Source organism: Corylus avellana, chromosome ca2, assembly GCF_901000735.1.
Source record: "Corylus avellana chromosome ca2, CavTom2PMs-1.0".
Taxonomy (NCBI): Eukaryota; Viridiplantae; Streptophyta; class Magnoliopsida; order Fagales; family Betulaceae; genus Corylus; species Corylus avellana.
The window spans coordinates 18,076,692-18,093,298 of NC_081542.1; the positions used below are offsets into that span (position 1 = coordinate 18,076,692).

At 35.8% G+C, this 16,607-nt stretch overlaps 3 protein-coding genes across 3 annotated transcripts; all 3 read left to right on the forward strand.

Moving 5' to 3' along the window:
* The first annotated feature begins 561 nt into the window (after window positions 1-561).
* Window positions 562-2,288, forward strand: LOC132172418 (probable purine permease 4). Its single transcript, XM_059583915.1, has one exon. It carries the CDS (start codon window positions 975-977, stop codon window positions 2,184-2,186), a length of 1,212 nt encoding a protein of 403 aa, XP_059439898.1. The 5' UTR covers window positions 562-974; the 3' UTR covers window positions 2,187-2,288.
* Window positions 2,289-9,062: 6,774 nt separating this feature from the next.
* On the forward strand, window positions 9,063-13,886 carry LOC132172816 (ycf3-interacting protein 1, chloroplastic). Its single transcript, XM_059584384.1, has 6 exons — window positions 9,063-9,386; window positions 9,492-9,536; window positions 9,848-9,961; window positions 11,470-11,550; window positions 12,271-12,435; window positions 13,634-13,886. The coding sequence occupies exons 1-6, from the start codon at window positions 9,096-9,098 to the stop codon at window positions 13,721-13,723; spliced, it is 786 nt and encodes a 261-aa protein (XP_059440367.1). The 5' UTR covers window positions 9,063-9,095; the 3' UTR covers window positions 13,724-13,886.
* Window positions 13,887-14,157: 271 nt separating this feature from the next.
* On the forward strand, window positions 14,158-16,290 carry LOC132172100 (uncharacterized). Its single transcript, XM_059583548.1, has one exon. The coding sequence runs from the start codon at window positions 14,676-14,678 to the stop codon at window positions 15,885-15,887; it is 1,212 nt and encodes a 403-aa protein (XP_059439531.1). The 5' UTR covers window positions 14,158-14,675; the 3' UTR covers window positions 15,888-16,290.
* The last annotated feature ends 317 nt before the right edge of the window (window positions 16,291-16,607 follow it).

Sequence of the window (16,607 nt, forward strand, 5' to 3'; positions counted from 1 at the left end):
TGATGTTCCTAATAAATTGGATGAATCAAATTTTAAAATATGAAAATGTTTAGAAAATTCAAATCCAACTGGCTGGGGCATGCACCAAGATGGAGGACATGCAGTACTCCTAACCACCATGCCCAAGCATGAAACGTATGCTACAGAGGAGCGACACGTGTGAGTGACACAGTTGAGTGGAAACTGTAGTGGTTGGCTTTGCATTGCTAAGTGTAAAGAAACTGGGAACCAGTCAAAGTAGCCGTTTCATGATAAACCGTACTTCCCATAATCCAAACAAAGGCCATTTATGGTTCCTTTTCTCTCTCTCTCTCTTTCTCTTTCTCTTTTTGCCTTCTTATCATCTTCTTCTTCTTCTTCTTCTCCTCCTTCTCCCTTATCCTCCTTTGATATGAAGGAATCATATCTTGGATTAATAATCCTTAATTAATTTAATTTGGAGTTACTGCATGCACCTAGCGCACATCATTTTCAATGCAGACTCATCATCATATATGGTATACCGTATATATATGATGAGGATGATGATGACCCCATTAGCCACAATAATTTCTTCCTGATCACTTTTTGTTTGGGTCGACCAAATCGGACGGTGAGGAGAAGAGGAAGAAAAGGGTCCCACTAATAAGTCCCCTATATGAGATATGCTCTCATATGTGGAGGATGATTAACAAGCATTGGAGGTAATAAGTAGAAAAGATTTTGAGGCATTCGCATTCTATAATCATTGGATCCTCCTCTTTCAAGCCGTCAACCAATGAAACAAATCTTAGCTGCTATGAGAGGAGCCGAAAGCTAGGTCCTCTTCATATATAGACCCCTAAGTTTCCATATAACCCTATCTAAACCCCTTCGATCCCTTCATTGCTTAAGTTTGTAAACAAATTAATCATTTCCATCATATATATATATATATATCATCTCAATACGCATCGTCAGAGATATATTCGTCTCTAGCTCTCAATCTCTTTTTAATGGAGGCCTCACAACTCTCTCCACCACCACCATCAAATTCTCCCAAAACCCTTTACCAACACCACCCTTTCAACCTCAACAACAACAACTTTCAAGCCACCCAAGATTCATCATCACCAATATCACTACCCGCCATGAACAACAACTTGCAATTGCATGCAGACCACAAATCCAAGGCAAGCAAGCCGTTTCTGCCCCTTTTGCTTGTGAACTATTTCTGTCTGTTTGTGGGTTCTGTCTCTTCAACCTTGCTCTCCAAGTTCTATTTCAACCACAAAGGCTCAAGCAGATGGCTCTCAACATGGGTTCAATCCGCTGGGTTTCCTCTCCTTATTATTCCCATTTACCTCCCCTTTCTTCTCAAATGCACAGAGAGACGACCCTTCACTCACTTCACTCACAAAATCTTCATCTTATCCATCCTAATAGGCCTCATGTTAGGCCTAAACAACCTCCTTTTCTCCTGGGGAAATTCTTATCTCCCCGTCTCTACCTCATCTCTCCTACTCTCCTCCCAGCTGATTTTCAATCTCATACTCTCCGTTATCATTGTCAAGCAAAAGATCACATTCTCAAATCTCAACTGCGTCATTCTTCTAACCCTCAGTTCTATTCTCCTAGCCTTGGCTTCCAACCATGACAAACCTTCCGGTTTAACACGTGGCAAATATTTTATCGGCTTCTTTTCCACAATAGGCGCCGGTTTTTTATTTGCTCTCTATCTCCCTCTCATGGAGATGATTTACAAGAAGGTTTACTGCTACCAGATGGTGATGGAAATGCAGCTCGTGATGGAGGTCGCCGCCACGGCTCTGGCAAGTGTCGGGATGGCATTGGACCGTCACGGCGGAATTTCAGAAATAAAGAATGAAAGCCGGCGAGTTTTTGAAGGGGGACCGACGGTTTATTGGGTGACGGTGTTTTTCAACGTGGTGACGTGGCAGTTGTGCTTCATGGGAACAGCAGGGATGGTGTTCTTGACTTCTTCTTTAACCGGAGGGGTTTGCATGACGGCGTTGATGGGCATGAACGTGTTGGGAGGGGTGTTGGTTTATGGGGATGTGTTTGGCGGTGTGAAGGCGGTGTCTACGGTGCTGTTCGGTTGGGGGTTTTCTTCCTATGTGTATGGTTTGTACGTTAAGATGAAGGAAGAGAAAGCCAAGGAGAAAAGTAATCAAGGGGTAATGGAGATGGTTAATGATAGCGTTTGATAATAAAAACATCATTAATTAATTAGAGACTATGATGCCATGGCAGTTCAAGTATATGAATTAATATCAATGTATGACTGATGATGGTATTGGAGATTTGAAAGCTAGCTTTGAAATTATTACCATGATAATTGATAGACATATATCGCTGTCATTGCAATTTCATTATCATCATCATTATCATCATCCGTTAATTAAACGAGTAAAAAAAATTAATTAAATAAAGTGGAGATTATTTTGAAGTTGACTTTACAAACTATTTCGATTCGAGGCACAAAAAGCTAAAGAAAATTGATGAGAAAAAGAAAAAGTCCCGCAGAATCTCTATAATCTTTTAACTTAATTGGTTTAGTACTTTGAAACTAATATCATAAAGCTAGATAGATATAACCTACCTTATTGGGTTTTGCTATGCATGATACGAGATAAACTTCTAAGGTCAAACCCCATCTAATTAAATCTGATCTCTCTCTCTCTCTCTCTCTCTCTCTCTCTTTATTCTTTGTTCTTTGATCTCAAAAATATGATCTTTCATATATTTTTTCTGTTTTATTTTTTAGTATGATTCTCAGAAAATATTCTCTAAATTGTGATCTATACAGAATATTCTTCATAATATTCTAACAATATATGGATAAGTTTTAACAAGCTAGTTCATTTCAAACGTGGATTCTGCAAAGTACTTTTTATTACTAGCTAGCTAGCTAGCAAGTGGCCGGCCCTGATCAACATTAATATACATATATACAACCATATATACATACCTAATTCCGAAATAGTTTCATAAATCTTAATAATATATGTTAATCAAATTGTTCAAAGGTGTTGGAATATCGTGCATGACCAGGCAAGCAATTAAAAGTACATTCTAATGGATTTTATTATAGATTATTGAGTAATTATATAATTAATTACCTGCTATAATTAGTAAAGATTAAGAGATATTATAAATATATATAACTGTGTAAGATTATTGTAGCGGCAAGAGGAAGAGCACAAGAAAACAAGAATTAACAATGCATGGTGGGTGGGACTTGGGAGGTGTACTTTTGATCTTCACACAGCGGGGAAGGTTCGGAATTTATTCCATGTAATATTTGTTTGTCTGCATGAAAAAAGATTTCTTGTTGGAGGGGTTTGGCTTTCAAGGGGTTCCACTTGCAATAAAACAATGCTCAATAGTCAAGAGGATTAGTGCTAATTGATCTCTCCCACACTAACAAATAGTATTTATTCCACTACATATATATATGTCAGCGTAACATACACACATATATATATATATGCAAAAAAAAAAAAAAAAAAAAATTCAATTTAAAAAAGACCAGTTATAATCTATTTCCACTCATTGTCTTTTCCATGTATAAAGAATCATATGCACCAATGTAGTTGTTCCACTCTGAAACCAATCTTTTGGCTCTCACGTTGCCATTTCCATAGAGAAAAGATGATCGCAAGCTGTCATGTTTTCCTTAAAAACAAACAGTACGAGAGAAACCATATAAATATTTCACAAGATATGAAAGAAAGCAAGAAATTTGTCGTCTATCGTTCAAAAAAAAAAAAAGGTTTTCTTTATGCAATTTTTTATTTTGTTTTTGTTTTTCACTTTCTGTGCATGTCATCGTTCTTTAACCCAGATTAAAGAACGATTCAAATTAATATAACCCAGATTAATTAATGATAAATATAGCTGTACAACATGGAGTGTCGTTTCCTTGTCTCTGAGCTAATGCCTTTTTAAGCGATCCTAAACTCCTTTGATAGGCTACTTCTCTCTCTCTCTAGCTCTCTCTCTGATCTAATGCCTTTTGAAATTTTGCTTGTAATTTCAAAATTAAGTAGCTTAATTATATATACCTATTAAGTAGCTTAATTAGAGAGAGAGAGAGAGAGAGAGAGAGAGAGAGGAAAAACAAGACAAATATTATTGTAACATCATGGGGTTTTTAAATAAAATTGCAGATAAGATTTAAACCTTTTTATTTTTGACTCTTTTTGGTTTGTTTTCTTTAGCAAATGATAATTAAATATATATATTTTCCATATGCATTGATTGTATGCGTCTTTAATTTCCTCTGTGCCTAATCTTTTACACTTGGATCTTAGTACACAAAGCTACACCTCTTTTGCTTTATATTTTTTAATTATTAGTTAATTTCTCTTTGAATCCTAACCATTAAGATCTCTTGGCTTTAGCTATTATATTATGGCTTGGGAGAATGAGAGGGGGGACACGGCTGTTTGCCATTGTATCCACTTTTATCAATGAACAGGAGCTAGAAACCAATGATAATAAAAAGGTCAACCAAAGCAAACTTGTCCAAATTATTAAAATTATCATTTGTGCACATAAATAGTATTCGAAATTATGATATGGAAAGAAAATAATAATAATAATAATAATAATAATAATAATAACTATTGATCATAAAGAGAGATATTGATCAGAAGGGAAGCAATTTTATGTTGATGTTGTACTTGCAAGAGACAATTAAAAAGATGAAAGTTGAAAATTGAAAGTGGAAACTTGAAAAGGAGAGTGGGATTATGAGGTACTTAGTAATTATCCAACAATTAATCAATTAAATACTTGAATATGAGCTTATAATTAAGTTATGACGCTTAAATAATTCTTGTTCTAATGATTATATATGATACCAACCACCCTTCCTTAAAAGCAAAGCAACTAATTAACCAGGTATAGTAGGTGAATGATTCCAAGGGATCAACATGCCGCCGCCTTAATTGGCTTAGGTGCATGCTGTAAAAAAATAAAAATAAATCTCTTGTAATGTTTTCAATAATTCGGATTTAATTTTAAGTTTTTTATGAAAAAGAAGAAAAAATGAAATTAAATATGGACTGTTAAAAAAAAAACTACAGAGATATCTCAAATAATTATTTTTTACAGCACTTAAGCCAAGTGTTGCATATTGCAATATACATGCTTATGTTTCCAAGTATATGTAAATACTATATCGAATTATTAGATAATTAAATTTATTTTATGTATTAATCTAAAATTTTAAAATAACTGGTAATTTATCAGTTACAATCTATGCCTGCAATTGATATATATATAATTTTGAATAGAGTCAATTTTTTTTAATTTTTTTTATTGACTTCTAGTTTAGGTTATTCATTAAATTAGCCTAAAATTCAGACTCCAGTTTTCATTCATCAACCATAAGCAAACTTTATTCAAGTTGAGTTAATTTCGAGGTATATATTTGCATATAGTTTGACATTGTTAATTTTTTACACGACTCGTAAACCAGACATAAATTTAACATGAAATTGGCAATTTAGGTTGATAGATATGATCAAGGGTCTTACTACCAGTTTAATTAAATGAGTCGGACAAAGGTTAACCTATATATTTTTATATTCATGTCTCGAGACAACCCGAACATGACAATTGACATTTGAAATTGACAATATTTAACACGACCCACAAACCTAACATGAACTTAGCGGATTAGAGTTGATTGAGAGATGATGAGTACTTATGTAGGTGATGATATGGGGTGAAATAGAGAGAGAAATTGATGATAACTTTAAGGTGTCCTTAAGGGCAGCATAAAGAGTAGTTAAAAACGTGTATGGATCGAGTGCATACAGAATTGAAAGAAAGAAAAAGAAGTTGCAGTGGATCCAATTCCTCCGGCAAAACCCAAAGGCAGGCACTCAACTACTGCATGCTTCTTTATGAGTCTGTGGTGCCCAACGGTGCTGAGGGGGGCGGCTAGGACGAACCCTTGTGTCAGATATTCTACAAAAGAAAGCTATTCTACGCTCTTTCTTCTCTTCTAAACAACTTGGGAATTGCCTATCTTTGACAAAAGCTTAATGATTCCAACTTACTGAAATGACACCACCAATTATTCCTTTTTTTTTTTCTTTTTTTTTTTTTTTAATTTGTTGAATTGATTGTTAGTTTTCATATATATATATATATCATGTCTACATGCACTAGGATTTCTATCTGCACGTACTCCATTCATTATGCATATGTACAGGAGATCACTCATGACTTAACACTTAAGGAGTTGATGATGATATCATGAGGGATATGTGTTGATTAGTATTACAAAGCACAACTTTGTTTTGGAAGAAAGTAAAGTAAAAGCAATTAACAAGGAAATTAAATGTCAATGAAAAGGAAAAAAGACAAAAACAAAGAAAGGAAAAAGAAAGAAATTACAGAGCCAACAGAATAAGGATCGTGAGAAAGGAAAGGAGGAAAAAAGGGAAAGAAGTGTGGCAAATATTTGGATAGTAGATTTGAGTACCGTGTGATCATAATGCATGTACCATAAAATTTAAGAAGCATATTCACTTGTCTGCAAATGTACGTTTGTTTGTAAGGCCGTTTAAATAGTTATTATACGGAATTATGAACATGATCAATCGTGGATTTTAAGTCTAAACATCCACACACATCATTTCTTACAAATAAAAATAAAAAAACATATCTACATGTACTCACATAATGTTAAAAGATTTTTTTTTTTTTTTTTTTTTTTTAAGTTGCATATATATCCCCAATTCAATTAATTGCTCTCTTCCCAATAAAGGAAATTTCATCATAATTCTTTAGGGTTTTGGCCCGATTTCAATTTACTCCTCGTGTTTTTAAAAATTAGATTTTAACTCCTTAGTTTTTCATTCGAAAAATAAAGGGTAAAGTTCACTTAACCTTCTCAAACTATCACCTCAATGACAATCCACCTCTCAAACTATGATCACCTGCGACAATTTACCCTTCAAATTACTAAAATAATGACAATGTACTTTCAATTTAAAAAATGACAAAATTACCCTTACTAAAATAAAAACAAAAATACTAAAAATTATTTTTTTTTTTTTCAAAATTTCAAGAGTATTTTTGTCTGATTGAAAATTTTATAGGGGTAATTTCGTCATTTTGCTAGCATTGGGGGGTACATTGTCATTGTTTTGGTAGTTTAGAGGGTAAATTATCATAATTAATAGTTTGGAGGATAGATTGTTATTTGGGTGGTAGTTTGAGAAGGTTAAGTACGGACTTTACCCAAAAATAAAAAACTTGTTAAGTTTTTGCATTTAATTTTATCCCTTACGTCCAAGTTTGAGATGTGATCACATGCCACGTATTTAAAATATAATAATTTTTTAGTATATTTAAAAAAAAAAAAAAAAAAAAAAAAACCCAACCAAATAAGTTGGACGATGGCTATCCCCTCAATAATAAGTTCAATGTAGGAGGTGGCTCAGACAGTCACCCAATTAAAGGTGGGGGCTCATGCGACCAATCCCAACAAAATGGCGTGGCTCCTCCGATCAAGATATATCTTGCAATGTTATCCCAAATAGAAGAAAGGGCTGCCCCCTTGTAAGGGTGGAGGGAATGACTCTCTCCACTAAGAAATATCTTGCACTCAAGTTTACTTGGTATGAGTTCAAATTAATAATAATTATTGCTTGAATAATAAACAAACCGATCGAACTTAGATAAACTTGGTTAGCTTGCCTTAATAAATTCATTCAAGACTTGTTTATATATATTGGTCTAAATATATGAGTAGTGATTTTCAACACACCAGCGTGCTTGAACATTAAGCACGCTGATGTGCTAAAAGTCACTGCTCATAATATATTATGTACATACATAGTAACATGTACACATATACACTAACATATATATATATATATATATATATAATTAAAATGTTGGTGTATGTGATATGAGATTAAATATATATGTTAATAATATTAATATCTAACAACAAGTGAAATGATAGAAGAAAGTGGCAAGAGTAGTACTATAGTTGACGCTACACCAGAGTCGTTAAGCACTTCATGAGGGAAAGAGTCAACCCTGGCAACCGACAAAGAATTACCACTATGTTTAAAACCCGTCCTATTATTGTTAATTTCTTCTTTGAAGACAAGATGCGTAGGTGTCTGTTCCCTGCTTGATAACGACTTTTTATGCTTTATACAATCAGATTATGACTTATTAACTATTGGATTAAGAGAGATAGAGAGGACTTTTTATGCTTTATACAATCAGATTAGTGACTTATTAACTATTGGATTAAGAGAGATAGAGAGAGAGAGTGAAGGCAGGCACTTAAATCGAAATAAGCATTCAAATCACTAATTGAAACTTAGAGGCTTCAAACAGTAGTATTTCATTTCACCAATTAAAGTAGTTAACCCCACTTCTTTTTTTTTTTTAAAAAAAAAAAAATTGGTATTCTCAACAATGGAGAGCCTAGTTATTAACCGTTAGAGAGCCCAGCAAACTCTAGAAATATCAAGGCCTACGAGTCACTGCAGGTCCATTGCCTCACGATTTGACTAACTGCTAAGATTCGAATACACCTTTGTTCAAGTACGATGCTAGCTACTAATTATATATCTGTCAATTTGTCTAACCATCTGCACACACCATGCAATCATTCTTAATATTCTAGAAAATATATTTATACGTTAATAACAACTTATTGGCAAAAATCTTAAAACCCCACCTAAGTATGCATTTTCTCACCACTTACTCTCATTGACTTGAACGTCGGAGTGGCTTTACCTAATTTCACTCAAAAACCCTTTTAAATTTTAATCCTCTTTCAAGTAGGAGGCAGATTGGAGCAGCTAAAAGTGAATTGGGCATGACAACAAGCTTGGAAGATTGCTATGTAGATTGTAGAGGTAAATGACTGGATGGGCCAAGAAGAAACTAATGAACCACTCAACCAAATGGGCCACAATAGGCTTCTTGAGCCGAATCAACCAAATGGGCCCAGATAAGTTTCTGAGCCCAGTCCATTCAGGATACGAGTTTTTTTGAACAAAAAAGAAAAAGGACATCAAACTCGCAAGCTGGCCACTGGTTCACTCGCATAAAATTTAGTGGAAGCGATGGCCTTGCCACTGCTCCAACTCCCACTTGCTGCTTCATCACCCTATTCTTCTTCTTCTTCTTCTTCTTCATCTTGTTGTTGTTTTCCAACATTGCCCTTCGTTTTCCAGCTCCACCACCGTAGACCCCCACTCCATTATCGCCGTGACCGTGGCCTCAAGAGGAGTGGAGTTGTTGTACTCGTCAGTAAAGAAGAGGCCACATCTACCCAAGAGGACGAGCAGCAACAAGATGAGTATGAGGAACCACCGGACCCTCAAGACCTCGAATACGTTCGCCAAATCAAAAGGGTCTGTTTTCTTTTTTACTTTTATTTCTTTCTCTCGCTCACAGTAATTTTTTTTAATTTTTTTTTTCTTTTCTATTGATTGCTTTTAAAAACATGCCTCCTGCAGGTGTTGGAGCTTCTCCGGAAAAATAGAGACATGATTTTCAGTGAGGTCATGCTTGTTTCTTATTTTTGTATTTGATTTCATTCAATTATGCTCAGCTGCATTTCACTTCCACTCGTTCTTTTATTACTTTATCCTTTTAATTCCGTTACCCCCTTTCGAGAAATTCCCATCAAATTTATAATTGGTAGTCTCTGCACATTCACTCAGACTTTTCTAAATTTGGGGATTCTTTTTTTTTTTTTTTTTGGATATGTATTTCATACTTGTCGCATTAGTTAATTTCCCATGTTCGTTGTCTATGTCTGTACCATGTCCTGAGCTGACCCAGTTCATCTTTTGTGCTGTGTAATGTGTAGGTTAAGTTGACCATAATGATTGAGGACCCCAGAGAAGTTGAGCGCAGGAGGTTACTTGGAATCGAGGATCCTGATACCCCAACAAGGGATGACTTAGGTGCTGCTTTGGAAGAAGTAAGTCCCTCATTCTCCATCTTATCAGCACATTGGATACAAGGAAGTTTATAAGAAGGATTTTAGCAATGTGGCTAATGCATTGATAACTTACTTCTAATAGAGGCAAAAGAGGTTCCTATTTCTGATGCTCAAGTAAGATGCTTGGTCTCCTGAGACATAATGAAGGAGAAAGGCTTGAAAAGTTTATGATAAATGTCATCCATTGCCTATAGAACGAGCACATCGCAAACACAAATGTTTGGAAACAACAATTATAAAGTAGTATTTTAAAGTTTTGTTCCATCTGAACAGAGGAGATACTTTGTATTAGACTCTGGATGCTTCTTCCAGTAACATTTTTATTTTCTTTTGCTAAGTTAATCACAAACGTTACATCAAGAAATTACATCACCCCTTGAGAGTGTGGGGATTGCCTAGACCACAATTGTAAAGTTCCATGGTGGTGTTTGATAATTTGTAAATTGAGTCAAGTTGTGGAAGTTTGGTAGGGAAGCATTATTTGAGGAATGTGTGATATTAGTTGCAAATTCGTGTAAAAGCTTATCACCGTAGTTGTATTGCACCTTCATTTCATTACAAATTCTTTAGTATGAATCTAGAATCTTATGCTTGATAGTCATTTATGGTTCTGTAGTCCTTATTGCTTGATTGCTTTATTTATTCAAAATTGAGATTCAATAAATTAAGAATTTGCAAGCCCTGGAAGATCTGGTACTTGTGAATAGTATGTTGAAAACCAGTTGAACCATCCTCTGGTTACATTCCAGTTACTTCAACCATTTCAGATCCATTTAAGCCTCTAATCCAGCAACAGAATCCATAGCATATGACTGTTCAGTTAATTCAGACAGCTTCAGCTTGTTAAGGTCTGAAATATTTGAGCCTATAGAAAATGAAAAGGCTTTTTGTTAGTAAAGCTCCTTGTTCAAAATATTGTTGTTTTGATAAATTTCTTTTAACTTTTATTCATAAACAGTATCTCCCATAACTTCTCCTTTATAAAACATATTGAAGAAAAGGGGAGAGGAAGGAGGTTAGGCTTAGAGGTGGAACGGTTGAAGATTTATCACACCCCTTATCAGCATCATTTTTTATGCAGCCGGAGCAAAGAATAAAAAGAGGTGCTTTACTTCACTACAGAAGTTTTCTCAATTGGACAAGATATGGGGCTTAATCTAATAATACTATTTTTTGTGTGGATAAAAAGTATGTCATGTGGTCACTTGTTTACAGTCTTATATATTTCAAGACATGTAGTGTATATAGTTGGCATTATTCATTGAAATTTTAATATTTTTCTTTATAGTAACCTTTTGTGTTTATTGATCTCTCCAACATATGGTGGTGTTTTTGAAATGTTGTTGGACCTCTCTGCATTGACATTTTCGCCTTCTCACTACCATAGGAGGAGATGAAGATGATTTTTCTTCACACATATGAAGTGCAGGCTTGGTTGAATACTGATTTCATTTACTGGCATGATTCATGGTGCAATTGTTTACTAGGTAAATGAAGGAAAAGTACCAAAAAACCGCGTTGCTCTTCAGATGCTAGCTGAGGAAATGAGTCAATGGCCAAATTTAGAGGTACTATTGTAACTTGAGCATATGACATTCTTGACATTAGAGATGCTTATTGCAAGAGAGCTCCTTTCATACAAGCTGTGCCCTTTTTCTTGAGAAGATTTTACCTCATTTTCACTCACTTCCAGGCCCCAACATATAAGTGGTGCTGAATGTCGATATTGTTTTTAGACAACTCTAGTAGTTGTAAGAGTAGGTTACTTTGAAGCTTTTTATATCTTTGCGAAGTGTTCAGACCTTAAAGGCAATATGATATGTTAAATCACAAATTGTCCCAAAAGATAAAACTGATAGAAAATGATGAATTTAGTTATTTAATATTCTAACACCCCCCTGTGGGCTTAATCTTCTCCTCAATAAGTGAGGTTCAACACACATAATATTGAACTGAAATGAGGGTCACGTTTGATACATATGTTTGGTTTTAAACTTTGTTACAATTCTGTGTTTTTATGCATTGGTTGTAATCTATTATTTTGAGTTACGTGATGAAATTTAACTAATGGATTGTTCCAATTTAAAACCCAAGTGCAAGCCTAAGACCTTGAATGAAAGCAACTATTTATTAGAGAGCCTCTGGTCATAATACAGATTAAATTGCTGATCATGGAGTTATTCTTCAGATGTCTCATCTGTCACCACTGATGTATCCTGTTTATTAAACTGATTTGTTACTGATTTCCTAGTAAGATTTTGTTTCCACCTGTTGTGTTTATTGTATAGGTTGAAGTAAAAAAGTCAAAGGCCCGCAAATCCCTATATGCGAAAGCCACAGACACTGGTGTCGATCCTAAAGTGGCTGCTAAAAGATTGAATATTGACTGGGATTCAGCAGCTGAGATTGAAGACACCGATGACAAGGATGACACAGAAGTGCCTGCAGCTGTGGTTTGTTTCCTAAACCTTTTCTTGAAAGTTGATTGTGACTTTCTCATAACTATTAGGCTATTGATGTTAGGAAACCAAACAGAAGAACTAAATAAAACAAACATACGAGAACACTAGATCTGCGTAGTTCACCCTAACTAGGTTATGTCCACAGTGTTGCTGCAGTTTTTCACTATTATAAAGATGATAATACAAAGGAGTTTACAACATGATGAATATATGTGCTGCCCTATTCAACTATCACTAGGGCTACTGACCCAAAGGTCAAATATTGAAACTGCCCTTTCTATAAAATTTTGGGTCAGGGGTGCACTGCCCCTGCACCCCCATTCACCCAAGCGGGCTTTGCCCGCAGACCTCTCGCGGGCTCTACATACCCTTGACACAGCTTTAGGTCGAATATATTTTAAAGTTGCTGCTCTGCTCCTTGTTCATGTAGCAGCATCACAATTGTCAAATTAGAAGATACCCCAAAATACAACTCTAACAGCTAGATTTCGAGAGAGCTATATCTATCTCTGAACAGGGGAAGAAAGGGAGGCAGGAATTATATTATTTATAGCACTTTTCAGACCTTATGTACTTTCCTTTGGTTGGATTAGCTTTTTAGTAGGTAAGGCTGTAGTAGAGTTGCTAGAGGTTCTTCGCGTCACTCTACTGTTTATTTTCCAGGCAGGGATGCCTGTTGTTCCCTTCTCTAACTCCTCCTATTTCCCCTTGCTTTCTATATTTCTTATTACACGTGCCCAGTCTAGATGTCACTTCCCAAAGCAAAACCGCCTTTCTGAGATCCATGAAAGGTGAAACATTGGAGGATGCGTTTAGTGTTGCATTGATAATGCCAAGTTGATGGTTTAAGGCATGGGGGTGCTTTCTAAACCTGGTCAAATAGAGGAGAAGATAGTCCTATCTTTCAAAACTAGATAGAGCTCTGGCAAATATAGAATGGGCAGGGATCACTATATTGGCTCTTATGCTGTAAAATTTTTTTACTTCATTATTTTGATTCACTGCTGCATTGATCTGTCACTTAGAATTCTTTTTGCACTTTTTTTTTTCTTTTTTCAAAAAATTACAAAATTTTAATAGTAACTAACAGGCAATACTAGCAATATGTTAACACTGAGAAGTTTGATAGTGGTTTTCTGTGTTAGCTAGTCCTTGAAATATTTTACGGAGAAAGCTTAGTCTCTTGCAGGGTTATGGAGCACTTTACCTGGTCACGGCTTTTCCTGTCATCATTGGCATCTCAGTGGTATTGATTCTATTTTATAATTCTCTCCAGTAGACATTATCTTGCCATCTTGTATAGTCTCTGTACCTTGTGGTCTCCACACGAGCTTGTACATCAAAATCATGAAATTGAATGATTGTTTCCATTGATTATGTCGTTGCTGTATTGATCTTTGCTCCCTTTTCCCAGTTGGAGAGTTATTTTGTATGTTATGACTTGTGTGTAGTGTAAGTGTATCTCTCACTCCGTGCCAATTTAAATTTCTTTCTTTTCTTTCTAGGACGTTCCAAAATAAATGTCAACTCTTATAAAATGGAAATTCTTTATTTATTTATTTCTGTTTTCTATACTACCATACTTTTTTTTTTCTTAAAAAAAGCCAAATATATTTCTATTAAAAATTGTATTATTTCTGATATAAAGTAAAGAACATTTTAAGATGATTTTATTTTGATTTCTTTGCTAATGCAATTGAGGTAGCAAACATGAGAGAGATTCTATAGAACTCACCCGTCCAAGTAGGTAGCACATTTTCTGTTTGAATAGTTTGCAATCCTAACATTAAAATTATTGGGAATCTCTCTCCGTTTTCAATAGCTCTACAACAACTCTATTTCACATTATAAATGAAGACGGTTTGTCTTTGGTTATAGGCTTAGTCCACGCATGCTTGAATTTGTGAGTTGTATATGCTGTTGATGCAAGCACATCAATATTTATAATTTTTTCTCGTATGTTCGTGCGGGAGTTTGTTCCATGTCATATTTTGGCGGCTTGAATTCTACTCATCCATCATCATTGTAAAAAAGTCAGCTCTCACATGGAAAGAAAAAAAAATTGTTGCATTATATTTCTACTTAAATGAAGGAGGCAAGAGAACGTGAGAATCACTAGTAAGATGGTGGTGAAGATGCTCTGCACGTCCTAACCTACCCACGAGTCTTTTTCTTCTTTTTAAGTGTTCGTCAAGTCCACCACTTCCACCTCTCAATCTGCATCTTTCACCATGGCGCTTCCAGCTTCAGATGCAATCATTTCTACCACCAAATACAGCTCCCGGGAAGCATATGGCGGCGTTTACGACGGAGTTGAAGTTGATGTTTATATGACTGCTCAACATCCCGCCTCAAAAGAAAGTGCCGGAGAGGTAGCAGTGGACAAGTTCTACAACCAAGTTGAAGTATACACCGATATTCATCCCGACTTTCCCTACGACTTTGAATTCTTGCCGGTCGAAAAACCTAAACTTTCTGTCGAAAGGGAAAGCCTGCAAAAGGAAAAGCAGATTTCAGTGGATCCTATATCGTTGAAGGGGTCATCAATGAAGAAGAAGCCAAGCTTTAATCTCATGTTGCTTCTGCCGCATCTTCTACCACCTGCAAAACCCAAGTTCTTAAGTTTCAGCCTCCCAAACTCAGCCAATTCGTCTCCTCGATTTAGCTCAACTCTGTTGAAGAAGAAACCAAAGAATGAAAGCAAAGCCAATCCTCCCAAACCCAGTAATCTTGGCCGCCAGCATTCTGTGGCGGATCATGAACATCTCGCCAGGAAACCAGAGGTTTACTTACAAAGGAGCAAATCATGCGGCGAAGGAAGAGCACGTGCATCAACAGATGATTTGGACCTTTGGCTGACTGCACCAAATGTTTCTGAATATGACAACAGGTACTACAACGACAACTTTTCCGACACTGAAGGCAACAAAGACAATCATAAGAAAACGAGGAGCAAGGATGCTGTTGATCACGAGGAGTTTAAATGCGGTGCCCTCTGCCTGTTCCTGCCAGGCTTTGGCAAGGGCAAGTCTGTGAGAGAAAGAAAGGAAGAAATAGAGAGTCATGAAAAGGAGATGTCCAGGACAGTTTCCTTGGAAAAATTCGAATGCGGTTCATGGGCTTCATCAGCCGTAACACACGACACTGAAGACGACTCAAAGAATCTCTACTTTGATCTGCCATTGGAGTTGATCCGAGCAAATGTCAATGATGCACACTCACCAGTTAGAGCTGCTTTCTTCTTTGATAATGATCAAAAAGGGATTCTGAAGAAAAGCTCCACAAAAGCTACAGCCAAAAAATGTGATGAATCGCCTCGCCATGTTCGTTTTTCTACATCATCCCCTGTATCATACCCAGCCTCGCCAGCTTCTTGCATTACACCTCGTTTGCGCAAGGCAAGGGAGGACTTCAATGCCTTCTTAGAAGCACAGGGTGCTTGAAACGCTATGATTTTTGTTTTGTAGCTTAGAAAACTGTGAGCGCATTTGTGAGGTTCGTGTCCCACATTGCTAAGATGTAAGAAGAATGAGCGGTTTATATAGTATAGTTGAGCCCAAACCCATAGTTTAACCTTTTGAGTTAAGTGGCGTCTTAACGTGCTATATTATGAGCTCACTAAATGACTTCCTTAAGTGTTTCTCTCCCTAACAACAAGATTAGCGAATTTTGGAGGCCCTCTTTTCTTTTGGATAGCACATGATTGCCAAAAGTGAATAATAGCATGAGAGCCCCTGAGTTTCTTTTTTTATTTTTTAAATGCTTTTTTATTTTTGTATTTTTGGTGTCTAAATATCAATCTTATGGAGATTAATACTTTAGGAAGTATTTAAGTAAGACAAGGCCTTAAGCGTAAGGGTCAGGTCGAATTATACTATATTAACCATCAACAGCAGTGCCATTTTTTCAATGTAAAACTTTTTACGCTTCCATGTGTATATTCAACAATCTTCTCTTCAAATGGAAGCTTTATCAATCTAATAAACTCTTCCCAAGATGACTTGTGTGGACTATTTGAACTTTTATCCGCGTCATACACACCTTCATCCCTACAAAAGGGATACATTATTCATGCTTGCGTTGATGCGCATCATTCTTTCTCCAATTGTAAAAGGAGAACTATTATCTTCCATATCGCACACCATTATCAGTTTAATATCAGT